Here is a 13,996-nt window from a genome sequence, read left to right on the forward strand (position 1 = left end):
TTTTAGCTTTGTCTTGGTCTCTATCATCTCCTGAAAGACATATTTGACTCTTTAGCTGTTAAATGCTTCACCAGCTAGCCGGGAACTGTTTGGTTTCAGGCAGGTAGCATACAGAGGCTTTAACAGAGCTTTATTATAGCCGCTTTAAAATGTGTTTCTCAAGGCCTTAAAATATATTGTTTCCTTCATTCACTTTTTTGTCCTCCTGCTGCAGCCAATTAAACAGTAGCAACAGTATTACACCTGTAGTTATTAATAATATTAATCACCTGTGTTGCTTTAACTGTTTTGTTTTTTCCAGTCAGAATATTATAAGAACTTCAGAAGCTTTAGAGAGAAAAACAACAACATGCAAACAGGAAAACATGTTAAATAAGACACAGGAAACATAATAAAGCTCATTTTTAAAACAATTGTCCATTTATTAATCAAAATGACAAAAAGGTAGCTGTAACGAGAGACACAATCAACAGGATCAACATTCAAATTGTGACAAACACAGAGGTTTCTGTAAAGTGCCAAACAAGAAAAAAGCCTCACTGATAATATATATAATATAATATATACACACTGTATATACACACACACACACACACACACACACATACACAAACACCACATAGAAAACTAGAATTTTAATACACAAAAAAAAAATTAGAAACCATATAAAAACAAGTAGATTCTGCTCTATAATGATTTCGGCCGCTGGAGGACCTTTGAGTGTTTTCTGGTAAAAGATAAGAGGCGTTTGATCAGTAGTTCATCTACGACTCAGGCTTTTCACCGTCAAACCAAAGTCATGAGTTCTCGTACACACTGTGCAATTTTCATCAATAAAAACCATTCACCCCCCCCCCCCCCAAAAAAAAAAAAATCAACTAATACATTCTAATGCCGCTCAGACAGATTTCTGATGAAGGCACACGACTGAAAGAATCCTTCCTGTTGGCGTTTTGTACGGCGCCATCGAGAAAAACCCTCCGACTAGATATCATTTATACAAATTCAGACACAAAAAATATCTATCTGACCATCCGCCAGTGGAAAATATGTTCTCACTGGAGACAAAAAAAATAAACCAGAAACCATGATTTGTGTTCCAGTTGTCTCACTGACCGTCAAAAATGATCCAACTTTGGTAACCTGTTGGAGAAAACAGGGCACACAAGCTGCTTTCTCACGTCAACAAAAAAAAACAAACTCATCTTTTTCCTGCAAATGTTCACCTAAGTGCGTTTTTACTAAATCATGGCTGTTAAAAGCTAAAAAAAAAAAAAAAGCTTTGAGGTTAGTGTTTCGACATGATTTCTACAAAAATTCTATCCTTTGTTCTGACTAATTATTTTACACTGTAACGGCTGTACATGTAACCAAGGTGAAAATGTAAACATTGTGCAAGTTTTAGTGTTAATAAGGTAGGTACGTGGAGCTGACCTCTCAAAAAAAAAAAAAAGACCATTAATTCATCACAAAGACGAAAACATACAAAACATGACATCTTTGACCCTTTTGGATTTAAAAATAAAAGACTATTAAATAATATACAAAATTCAACAAACAAAAATACATTTTCAGACACAAAAAGGTCAAAATGAGAAGCATTCTGATGAGGATTAGTGACAATATTTATATATCTGAAGAGTCTGAGCTCCAACAAGTGCTGGTTTGTGATAAGAAGCTGTGTGCTACCAGCCTGCTGGATTTTGGCCTCGGCCTCCGTTACGTCCTCTGCCTTCTTCTGCTGTTCATTTCGAAGTAGGGGTCCTCACTTTTGCTCTTGCATTGTGGGATCTTCTTACTGACGCTGCTCTCGGTCTTAACAGCTTTGACGTTGGGGCTGGTTTTCTGCGGGGCCAGGGCTTGCGCTGCAGTCGCTTCAGGTTTTAGAGTGGACTTCCCGTTGATGGGGTTAGCTGTGGTTGCTTGCTTCCGCCCCGCCCTCTGTGCTGTGGCTGGTGTTTTCTGATTGGCTTTGCTGGCGGCAGGAGGGCCTGTGTTGCCCCCTGGGACCCGCCCGGGGACAGTGGTACCTCGTGGAGGGGCGGGAGCTGCCTTGGTCGGGGCGGGCCCCTTAGCTTTGGCTGTGGCTTCTTTGCTCTTGGGCAGGGAGCAGGCGGGTTTTGGCAGTGCTGGGGAGGCTGTCCGTGAGCTGGGGTTGGGTGTCCGGGCTTGTGGAGTTGGCGTCGCTGCTCTTGGAGTTGGCATGGCTGCGGGCCGTGTTGCCGTACGCACCCGCCTAGCCGCCTCTAGACGGAGGCGCGAGGCTGGGGAACCGGGACGGCGCTGTGCAAGGCGAGAGCGCTGGTTGGCGCCCGTCGGGGGTCGGGAATCTTTAGAGGTGGGTGCCCGTACTGGTGCAGTGACGGGGCGAGGCACGGAGGCAGCGGTGGGGGAGCTGCAGGGGCTGGAGGGTTTGGGACATTTGGAAGACGGCTCGGGGCAGACGGGGCTCCTGGGCTGAGGGGCGGCGCCGCGGGGTGACAGTCTGAGCTTCGGCTTGGGGGCAGGGCTCGGATCTGCAGGGGCAGGTGATGGAGCTGCTGATGGGGTCACAGCTCGGCGTTGGACATGCACACCCTGACTCCCCGGGCTGGGAGACTGTCTTGAGGAGCTTCCCACAGGCGTAGCAGGCAGAGAGGAGGAGCCTTTGGTGGTGACGGACAGGGGCAGCTGGGTGGGCTTCCTGGGGGAGGACGACGTCATCTGGAGGTTCTTCTTGGGCGCTGCGGCGGCCCCCTTCCTGGGCAACGTAGGCGTGCAGGCTGGAGAGGCGGCGTAGGACCGACACGACTGGCTGGCAGCTGCCACAGGCAACGGCTTACAGGCTGAGCCGGAGGAAGAGGAAGAGGATGAAGTGGAGGAGGAAGAAGAGGCGGAGGAGGAGATGAGGTTGTTGACAGCGGCGAGGGGGTCCATGTCGGGAGGAGGAGGTGGAGCTCCAGCGCCATGGTGACCTCCCAGGCCGGGGGGGCCTTTCTGAAAAGCCAGGATCTTCTGCTCCAGAGTGGTGAACTGCAGCACTCGCAGAGGGTCGTATTTCATCAGGAAGCCACGCAGCGTGTCCCAGCCGCCACCCACACGCACCATCACATGTTTACCATGAAGCATCTGACAGATTAAAAAAAAAAAAAAAAAAACATTTGGTAAGTCAATTTCCTCCTCTGGTCATTAAAGTTTAATGTAACATTTCTTTAAATGAAACAAATCTTTCTGGACATCTGGACAAATTCCTCGAAGTCCCTTAAAATAGCTGCTGCAGAGCTATAATCGTCTGTCCTGAGTCCTGGCACCACGGACAGCAGTGTAATTATGATGTAATCGTCTAAAACAATCCGCTGCTATTGGGTAACGAGCTTATATGTGGCCAATCACAGCATCCGGTGATGCAGTGAGGACTGCTGCACATCTTTTCCAGGTCACACACTGGAAGCAGCCTGTGTTGCCAGAATGTGTACTATGTACTTTAATAGGATATGAACACAGGATTTAGTTGCATGCAAGGTTGAACTAATACCAATTTAAACAGATGTAATGAAGTACTTAAAGTTTTAACATTAGACATATTGGCTGTTGCAGTTTAGTTACACAGTATGCAAATAACTTGTACTTCTACTTGGTCTGAGAAAAGTTCTCTTTTTGTTTTCACCAGTCAACAAAGAGTCGAGACTACAATATACTAATACTGACCTTTCACTCATTCTGCTACTTCTGAACGGGACAATTTAATCTAGATCACTTGTGTGAAGTGAGCCAACACTTCAGTCTACTACCACTGCAGAGTGTGTGTTCAGAGCTCTCACCCGAATAAAGATGGTCTTGTCTCCCAGTCTGTAGCGGCCCTCAGACAGGTACTCAATGGAGACTCTGTTAGAACAGTTGCAGGGCGGGTCGTCCATGCCGTGCTCCTAGACGCAGGAAAGGGACAATAGAGGAGCATAAGGACTCTTTGAAAGCAGTAATATGATCGTGTTAGCGTATCTAGACTAACATTTTATATTTACAAGATAATTTAGTGTCACCCTCAGGTGGCTGCATATGTGAGCAATAATGTAATTACACCCGCTGAATCAGTCACATGGTTTGTTGTTTAAATGTACAATATGAGATACAACTGACAAGGTGATGAAGATGACACGTGAGAGTGAAATAACTCATATTGACAGCATTTGCTCCAAGCTGCTTATTTGCTGCTACTTGAACATATAAGGGCCGACACATGTGGGAATAAATATACTAGTTGGTAGATGCTTTTATCTAAAAGGCCTTCCACTTCAGTGAGTGCAGTTATTTTTAGCATATCTGAGTCCTTTTGGAAGAAAACCCCCAACTGACAGTGTTAGTGCTTTGTTTTACCCACTAAGCTAGACCTGGTTATGAACCCACCCAACACTGACACTGTCAATCACAGATGATTCACGAAGTGTTGAGCTGATGGAGGAAAAGATGGAGTATTCACACTGGTGCATGAACAGAAAGTTTGTCTCTGTGTGCTCTTTTGGCTGTATGATGCCACATATCTGTAGCCTAAGGGTCACGTGTGACAGCGAGTCACAGGACGCCATGGGAGCGTCACGTGGTCGGCTGTGATGCGTCATGTACCCTGTGGGGCGCCAGTGAAGCGGCAAGAGCCGCCGCCTGCCGCCATCTTGGCTCGGCTTCAACTGGGTCGCACATGTTCAACGCTAACGTGATCAGCTGCTTTACTTCTTTGAAGTGGGGGCATGATGGGGAGGAACACGAGACCGCGTATGAATTTATCGCCTGTCCGTGTGTGGCCAGCAGTGAACACCATCATCTGGACTGAGGCTACATGACAGCTCACCAGTATGAGTGACAAGTGTTTGAGGGCAGTAATTTGACCGGCAAAAGAAGAGGAGAGCCATTCTTGTGCCACGCTTCTTGCCTCCAGGTGGAAAGTTTCATGTTCTACCTGTTTAAAACCCGTGTGGCGCTTGTTTCCTGTTCATACGTTCAAGCTGTCAGTCAGAACTCACCCCCGGCTGGTAGAGGCCGCCGTGCTGGCAGCACACGCTGAAGGTTTTGACGGCCGGAGGCGGCTCCTCCGTCATCAGCAGAGTCTCCTCCAGCTCGATCTCCTTCTCCAGCTTCACTAGCACAGGAGGATCCACACCGTACCTGACAAAGATGCATTGTTAACAGGTGCATCATCAACCGTTGCTTAGTTGTTGAAAGCAGAAGCTGCTTCTTGGGAGACTTACTTGGAGACGATGCGGCCGATCTCCAGCAGACAGAGACAAACCTGCCGAGGCTCCTTGTGCAGCACTGAGACACAAAACACAACAGCAGTCGCAAATTAACAGCCTGACTTTTACGTAAAATAATGTGAAGAAACAGCTGCCATTTCTGCTCTCTGAGTCTTTAGACAGTGTATAGAGGGCAGAACAGGATGGCAAGGATGATCTATGACTAAATCCACATTTGAAAATGTGACATTATGAGCACATAATGTAAAGTTAATTATTCCCTGAGGGGATGTTGGGTGAGTCAAGCAGAGGAGAACAAAGGTTTGGACTGAAGAGCAAAACTTTAAAAGGCACTGGAGGTCATTAACAAAACAAAAAAGATATGAAAGAATAAGAGAATCTCTGTCATTGTTGAAACAGCAGGTGTGCTGCACTCCTTTGGTCAGCTTTCTTTCTTAATCACCCCAATCCGTTTCTTTGGAGAGCCATTACTTGTAATGAAGTGATCCCCCATACAGAGTACTCAGGGTGATTGCTCTCCACGACAGATCCTATTAAACCATTAAGAAGTAAGGCTTAAACAACAGATTCAGCTCTTCAGCTCTGCAAAGTTATTATGCGCTTATGGCCGAGGTCCAGTCTGTTTTACACTCTCAACATCCTCCATATCAGCTCAAAGTGTCAGATTCCTGAGTCATCAATGATACAGGCAGGGCTGAAGTTAACTGCATCGTTCCTTGTTCTCACCCCATCACTACACTTTAGAGTTTAGTTTAATTATATGCATAGATTAGATGTCTAAGTGTGTGTGTTGTCCAGGTAAAAATGTAAAAAAAGTCCTTCAGTATCAGTTTGATGTTGCACAGGATAGCACACACTTCTCCTATTTTTACTTGGTCTAAACCTCCTTTTAGCCTGATTTCTGGCCATGCTCTGTAAAGAAATGACAGCTAAAGAAAGGAAAAAAGGAGGATATTTTTCCAATATGTATAAGTTCCAGAGATTCAATATGGTGACAGTAGCCAAGTACTTGCAGGAGAACTCATCATGATACCATTTAAAAAAAAAATTCTACTTCAAAATCATGACCTGACTAGTGTAAGACTACTACTGCAGTTACTTGGGACGTTTTCTTGCACTTAGATTCCCTGGAATAAAACATTTACCACATGACGAAGATGATGTTCTTTTTCAAAAGATCATGCTCGGTTCTGCTTGCTTGGATAAGTAGAATTTTACCTTCCATCGACTCTGCAGGAGCTACTATCACAATCAGTTGGAATTTTTTTTCAGGTTATTTGAGAGGTAGGATCGTGATAAACTATCAAACTTTGTCAGAGTATCACCAGTGACAATTTAATGAGTTACTGTGTGTTCCTGCAGTAACAGCACAGATTCATAACTATATAACCAGGAGAGGGTTGTCAGGACAAATCGACCAAAAACAAACTGTTCTTGTTTCCAAAAACCCAAAGTTCAGATGTTCAGAATCCAATGCAAAAAAGAAAAAAGTCCCTTTAAAAAAAGACCTTACAAATAACAGTTTACAGAGGAAGAGTGGTTTTGTGCATCTAGAGGAATGACAATCAAAGAAAGAAATGATGCGTTTACTTTAGAATACTTTTGGTAATATCTGCTGCAGCTCTTACCGAGGCCCTCTGACTCAAACAGGTAGGTCTCCTCCACGCCGATGTGTCGACACCAGGCCAGGAAGTTGGCGGTGTTGTCGCGGGCAAAGAAGGAACCTGGAGAGGCGTCTCGCTTACATGCAACCTTCCTTGTGGGGAACAGCTGTCAGGAAGAATAAAGTCTTTATGAATCATGGTCATCATCATGAACCTGAGTGTGGACATGTAGTCAAGAAAGAAGATTTAAAAGCATTTACTCTAGAACGCAATTAGAACAGGATAAAATGAGAATGTTGTTTTTGTGCTTTTTAAGTGTATAACTCGCTAATGTAATGCATGGGAAATAATTTACCTCCCCATGAAGGAAACCTCTCTGTTAGCTCTAGCATCTAGTGTTTTAGTCAGAGCCCTGGATTTTAAAAAGGTGGTGGACAGTTTGCACAGACATGGGTGAAGAAGAAGTTTTAAGGTAAGATATTCAAGTGTGTTTTTAGTAGTGTAATGAATAGTGCAAATGGTTACGATCAATGCTTTAGTCAGTTTGATGTGAGAGTGTCAGTGTGTGATTTGATGAAAGCTAAGAGGGGTGCAGAATGATGGCTTTGGATGAAAAATGTATCATGTTTCTTAATCAGCCTGTGTGGCTGATCAATAATACTTATCAAAACCTGTATTGACACAGTTTGTCATTAGTAAAGTTCTGCCTGTCTACACAGCAGACATCTGGAAATATCCATGTATAATTTATCATGACATGTAACATTTTGTAACAAAGGACACCACATATATAGGAGAGGAATACTTCATACCCAGCATATTAATTTAGTGAGAGATTTGTCCATACTGTGACCTGCAGAGCTCTCACCCAACATCCCCGTGTGTGAGCATGAAAGCTGCCCTTTGGACGAGCGTCCGAGCTATTTTCATCTCTGCTGTCTGACTCACCTTGCAGAGCGCTGAGGGGCAGCTCTGGGCGATCTTAGTCTGCAGCACGCCAATAAGCTGGCAGAGCTTCACACCGTTGTTCAGCTCCTCCATGAAAAACTCTGCTCTGACCTCCTCTCCTGCATGAAAATGAAAGTAAGAAGGGAGTTTTAAACGTACACGCTGGAACCAAGCACAATGCTAATTATTCTACTTTTTTCATCTGCAAGAGCCCTTCATAGAGATGAAACTTGTCTACCTTAATTCAACTTTTTGTGGGTCAAAAACATGTGCAGAACAACAATTAACATAAAATTATTTCATTCTATAAGCAGGGTTTTCTTCTTTCTATAGTTTCTTTTGTTGTGGGACTTTACAAAAGTCTGCACGTTGTAAAACTTGCTTTTTAAACAGATGAGTCCCCAACAGACCCCTCAACGACTTGTGGCACTCCCACGACCCGTAATTGTAAATCACTGCCCTGGGAAACTTAACAAAAGGCCATTGAATCTAACAGAGTTCACATTGGGAACTAAATCCACAATGCCCATAACACTAAGTGACAAAGATTGCTCCACAAAAGTTTATTTTCCACACAACGACAGAAGAGCCCAGAGGCTTGAAACTTTATCCACTGCACGCCACCTGTTCTGCAGCACCAGGCCCCTCAGGATTGACGATCAGAATGGTCAAACGGTTTTAAAAAGTCTAAAAATGTAGGATACAGGTCATCTCGGTCACGGTACCAATAACTCATGCTGAGAGTGAGGTACCTGCCCACATTCCTTGTGAGAAAACTGTCTGAGCGCTTCTAAAAACAGCGGTTTCGCCAGTCAACAATAGAGTCAGTTTCAATTTCCTCACTGCTCTATTGTATGCTAAGGGACAATAGATGTCAGTATAATAGCAGAGACGACGAAATGAGGGATTTTGTTCCACTGCTGTTTCTGTGGCTTGCTAAGGCCGGGTTGGAAATGGCAGCATTCAAATCCAATTACATGGGAGACCCGTGTCAATTGTGCTTTGGTATTTTCCTAGCCTCGAGGGGGAAACTGTTAGCGTGCAACTGCTGTGTGTTGATTTGAATGTGCACAGGTCTGAACACATTTACTCTGCAGTACATCCAGTCCTACTGTCTCGTTCTAGTGCTTTACAACCACGCAATAGTAAACATATTACACCTCAAAGAGAGAAACACTGATTATTGTCAAAGAAACACTGATTATTAGAGGGGGCAAAAAGAGTAAATGAGGCGTGCAACATTTACCCAGCATGCCGGTGAGCCAGATGGCCAGATCCTCCTGCATAGGCACCAGGGTGGCTTCGTGTCGCACTGCCAGCCACTGGTCGTACTGGAAGACATCTGCGAGGCCGGGGCCGTGCCGCTGTGCCAACGGGCTGCGAGGGCTCCTGGGGCTCAGCAAGGGGGCGTCGAACTTCTCGCCAAACCATACCTGGAGATGATGAGAGGAGGGAGGAAAGGGAGGAAGATTAGCTGGAAGTCGACTGACAGATTTTGATCTATCTTGAGAGAAACAATGTAATAGAGCTAAAGCTTTCTGGACATACATATTCATAAACATCCATTTACTGAATCATAATTTAAGAGGCATTCTGGGCAAAACAGCAACAAGCAGCAAGATCTCAGAAGATGATCCAATTAATACAGTTTACATCATTTCCTTGTATGACTCAACGGATTAGAAGCAAACAGAAAGTCTGGCAGAATATTCTAACAGATTAGTGCGGCTGCCCCCTTATTGACACATCTACCTAATCTGATCCGAGTGCTGCGTCATCATTCATCAGTCATGGTCTCACACATTCAACTTTAACATTCATAAGACTGACACCTTCCTTTACGTCTAACTACAGACACTGGACAGTGAAATCACTAGTCCTTTTTAAAGCAGTATTATTTGATTATGGGGTGTCTTCATTTGGAGTGTTAAAAAAAGGTTTTCAGCTTAAACATTTAAACTTTTGTCAAAAATCTTTTTAGCCACGTTGATAGACAATGTTTGTCAGATACCTCAAAAACTATTGGACAGATTGCCATGATATTTCATTCATGGCCCCTGCAGGATGAACCCTAAAGACTTTGGCGATCCTCTAACTTTTCCCTTAGCACCACTAAGGGTGTTTTCACACCTGCACTTTTTAGTCCAGTTAAATCGAACTGTGATTGGTTTTCCACTTTGGCGCAATTTGTTTGGTCAGTTGTGAACATAGCAGTCATACTTGAGTGCAGACCAAAACAACCGAGCGAATTTAACAGTTGCTAACAACTAGCTGGAGAATGAATCGAGGTCGGCCCTGGACTAGCACATCGTAGTACGTCGTATTTGGCCAGTGGACCTCCTTCTTCTTCCTGTATTTACAGTCTTGCTCCCTCCCCAGACACATCTGACTAATGAGTAACGTGAACGTTCTCACGTCATTTGTGGTGCTGCATTTTAGCTGACTTTGATTTTTCTCTGTGTGAAAAGAAACTGAACCAAAAGGGAAAACACACCAAATTCACCAACTCATCAACTGTTTCGGACCAGAGCAAATGAACTATAGGTGTGAAAACATCCTTACTATTCAATGAACTGCCATACATATATTCATGGTGCCCAGAGGAAGAATCTTAACGACTTTGGCTATCTCCTGACTTTTCCTGTAGCATCACTAGCAGGTCAAGCGTTTTACTCATCCAGTGAAATATCTGAAAATCTACTTGATGAATAGTCACAATAATTTGGAGACATTCATGGTTCCCAGACAATGACACCTAATGACTTTAGTGGTACTCTGACTTTTCCTCTAGCGCCACCATGAGGTTGAAATTTGAAAGTGAAATGTCTCGACAACTATTAGATGGATTGCCTTGAAATTTGGTACAAACACTCACGAGTCCTCCTCAGGATGACTTGTAATAACTTTAGCAATCCATTAACTTTTCATCATCAGGTCAATGACATTCCAATCAGCCTTAACTGTGCTTTGTGTTTAATGCTCATTAGCAACTGTTAGCATGCTGTGAGCTGTTTTTTGGAACACCGTATTATGGGTTTCTTTTAGTCCTGAATGTAGGTGAGCAGTTATTCCACAGCACACTGTCTCTAAGAGCCAACATTACACCATTATGATTCGAGCTGTTCTAGTTACCATTCAGCCTTGTACTGTGAGAATATTAGAGGAATTTTTATAACCCATCCATGCAGAGCGGATGGGTCAGGGATGCCGTCACACCACAATCACTTCTATGCTCTAGTGGAGCTCACAGCACGCACAGCACACTCCGACACCGCCACCGTGCTCCAACTTGACCTGGTAACCACTGTGCTTTACTGTGTTTCAAGATCACACAACCTCATCCCCATCTCGAATCACCTGACCCCAACATGCTCACTTATCACTCTTTTATCATGTTTCATTGCCAACTCAAAGACAACCTTTTTCCTTTGCTTCAAATTCAAAGGGGTGAAAAAAAGAGACAATCGGACACTGCTGCACTTGAGTGCTTAAATGGGTGTTTAGCTCTGGTTCACAGTGCGGGGCTCAGTGCCTGGAGCGAGACACTGATCGCAGCTCTTGACGCTGATGTCCCTTCATATCCATCCCTGCTGTCACACTCGTTCCTACCATTACTCTCATACTTCAGCTCTCTGCTGTCTCTGCTTTTACACAGACTATCCATAAAGTTTTTTATATAAAAAGAGACACAGAAAAGTATCGGTGTAGTCTGTTTACTTAGATAGCTAGATGTACTTTCAACACAAAAGGATATAATTCATATTTACAAAATAGTAACAACTCTTTAATTGTTTACAGGCACAGAGAGGGGTAATCTAGAAATCAGCAGCAGATGTGCACTATGACAACTTGTCCAGACATTACATAACTCACTTCTAGATGACCCCCCCCTCCTCCCCCCGTCCAGTTTGTTGACATCTGTTTAAGATACAGCCTTTAATCTTTGCGTCCATCACATGTCATCGAGCAATACTGGGACATTGCATCCAAGGCGTTATTGTGCTTGAAACAAGGCTGAGTCTTGTTGAGGCCTTTAATCCATCATGTTCGTTCTGCCCACAAACAGGAAACCTTGTGGGCAGTGGAACAGAGAGGTCGTTATACAGTAATGTACATCTGCTGATGCTCAGAGCTGCCAGAACAACACTGGTTAGGATACTTTGTGTAAGTCAATTTAAATAGTGTGATGTAACTTCAAAGCAGCATTGTCGGACTGTGTGGCCAAACTTTAACTTACTGGACATTAGGGGAAATTCAAATGGGAACACAGGGAGCAACATGGAATTTCAATCTCATAATGCTAATTTATGAGGCGTGTGTCAATTAGTCTCATTTAAGTAGAACCATTTAAAATTTGGCATTTAACTCTTAAACCAAAACCTGTCAGTCTACTGAGGGAACTTCTTATTCCAAACAAAGTGAAACATTGATTTCCTTCAGTAAATGGAAACTTGTCTTAACTGCACACTGATTAAACTCTGCTTTGAGGAAACACTGTTCACTGTTTTCAATATTTTGTTATATAATTCAACCAAAACATTTTTTTTTCTGTTAATATTTTTGATAACTCATCTTGTACTTGGGGGCGTGTACATTCACTTATCGAATCAAATGTGATTTGTGGGGGACTATCTAACCCCACCCATCATATAAAACCACACTTGACCAGTAGCTTGTAGGTCGTAGTAGCTAGCAGAACAATACTGTAGTAGGTGGTGATATATTTAGAAATCAGTTGGCAAAAACGTAACTTTTCCAAAGAACGTGGTTATGCTCTAATTTCTGAGTGAAACGGAATATGTGGGCAGGATATAATTACAAGAGGGACTGAAGTCAAATCCATCAGATTTGATTGGCTCACAAAAAAAGTGGTTTACATTACATTACATTTAAACTGTAAAAGAAGTGACTTTAAAGGGCTACTGCAGTGATTGAGTATTGTACTTCCAGAAAATTTGAAGACTCACAAGAGATGAATTAAAAAAAAAAAAAAAAGAATGGTCAAAAGATATCTAGACTTTTAATCCCTAGTAAGGGTCAAGCTCCAAAAATGCTGGCTCCTTCAATTCCCATAATGCAACTCTACAGAATCTAGATCACCTCTGCCAGAACCACAGAAGACGTTATACAACTGTTCAAGTAAACAGATTCATGTGTGAAATCAGTGAAGCCTTTTAATGTTGAACTTTGAATCACTGGCTAATCTGATACATTCACTGTGTAATTTGATTGTCAGGTGGATCCAACAGCCCTTGAGGCCTTCAGTTAGTTGAGTGTTAGGATTAGGGACATGCAAACAATGTTTGGAATAGATGTCAAAAAGGACGTCATTGCTGTTTTTTTTTTTGTCTCACACTCAACCCTGCTAGGGTGACCTTTGAACCTAGAAGTGGAGGACGGGAAAAAATATGTGAGATTGATTCACACAAACACACACATGGGAGAAAGTGGCAAAAACACCTGATGTTCTAAACTGAAAAGGTTACCTCACTTCAAAAGAGATGAACCGACCAACCCACACTCACACACACACATTACATAACAGTTCAGAAGGGCAGGCTGCTGCCTGCAGTGCTCTGCAGGTTCACAACAACATATGTGTTTCCCGACATCCAGCTAATTAGAAAATAAGGCAGCGCAGTGTAACGTTTAGAAGTTATGTAAAAGATGTTGCGCTGATTAGAAAAGACAACTGAACAGTGGGGATAATCCAACCTTGTACTCTGTCACCTGACTGGATAGAGGTCCCCAGTGAGCATTCAGGTTTTAAAGCAGACTAATGTTGTAAACTAAAATCTGCATGGCTCTCAGGGCATTCTCAGTTAATCTTTTTTTCTTACACCACCTCTGTCCTCATTAGGCGCAGGAATGTGAGTTGGTAATCCTGCAAAGAAATGCAATCTACTGTTGAGATTTGAATCAGTTTGTGCCTGTACGTCATATTTACGCTCTATGAGTTCAGCTGATGCTCTTAACCAGACCCACTTATACTGAAGGCCTCCCAACTTCCTGGAAAAAACAGTCAAGTGGGATGGTATCCTAATGATTGATGAAGCCATAGATTCCAAATGTCATCATGGATTGAACATGTTTTTTTAAAATATTTAAGTATGAAACAGAATTTAAAAAAATAAAATAAAATTAGCATGTTTTAGATAGGTAGATTTGAAACAAGAACACATCAGAAAATGTACAGTTGGGTAGAGGGTTTTAAATGTT

The 13,996-nt window shown here is 43.1% G+C and overlaps 1 protein-coding gene across 2 annotated transcripts in view; it reads right to left on the reverse strand.

Annotated features, from left to right (window-relative positions):
- Positions 1-398: 398 nt before the first annotated feature.
- Positions 399-13,996, reverse strand: part of gas2l3 (growth arrest-specific 2 like 3) — a 28,958-nt gene continuing 15,360 nt past the window's right edge. For both annotated transcript variants that reach the window (XM_044343889.1, XM_044343890.1), the window contains exons 3-9: positions 9,024-9,210; positions 7,778-7,896; positions 6,854-6,995; positions 5,220-5,283; positions 4,995-5,136; positions 3,801-3,905; positions 399-3,108 (exon numbers count right to left, since the gene is read on the reverse strand). In XM_044343889.1, the coding sequence (XP_044199824.1) occupies positions 1,720-3,108; positions 3,801-3,905; positions 4,995-5,136; positions 5,220-5,283; positions 6,854-6,995; positions 7,778-7,896; positions 9,024-9,210 (2,148 nt within the window). In that variant the 3' untranslated portion in view covers positions 399-1,719. The remainder of the gene's footprint in view (positions 3,109-3,800; positions 3,906-4,994; positions 5,137-5,219; positions 5,284-6,853; positions 6,996-7,777; positions 7,897-9,023; positions 9,211-13,996) is intronic.

The sequence above is a fragment of the Thunnus albacares genome, chromosome 23, assembly GCF_914725855.1.
Source record: "Thunnus albacares chromosome 23, fThuAlb1.1, whole genome shotgun sequence".
NCBI classification, from domain to species: Eukaryota; Metazoa; Chordata; class Actinopteri; order Scombriformes; family Scombridae; genus Thunnus; species Thunnus albacares.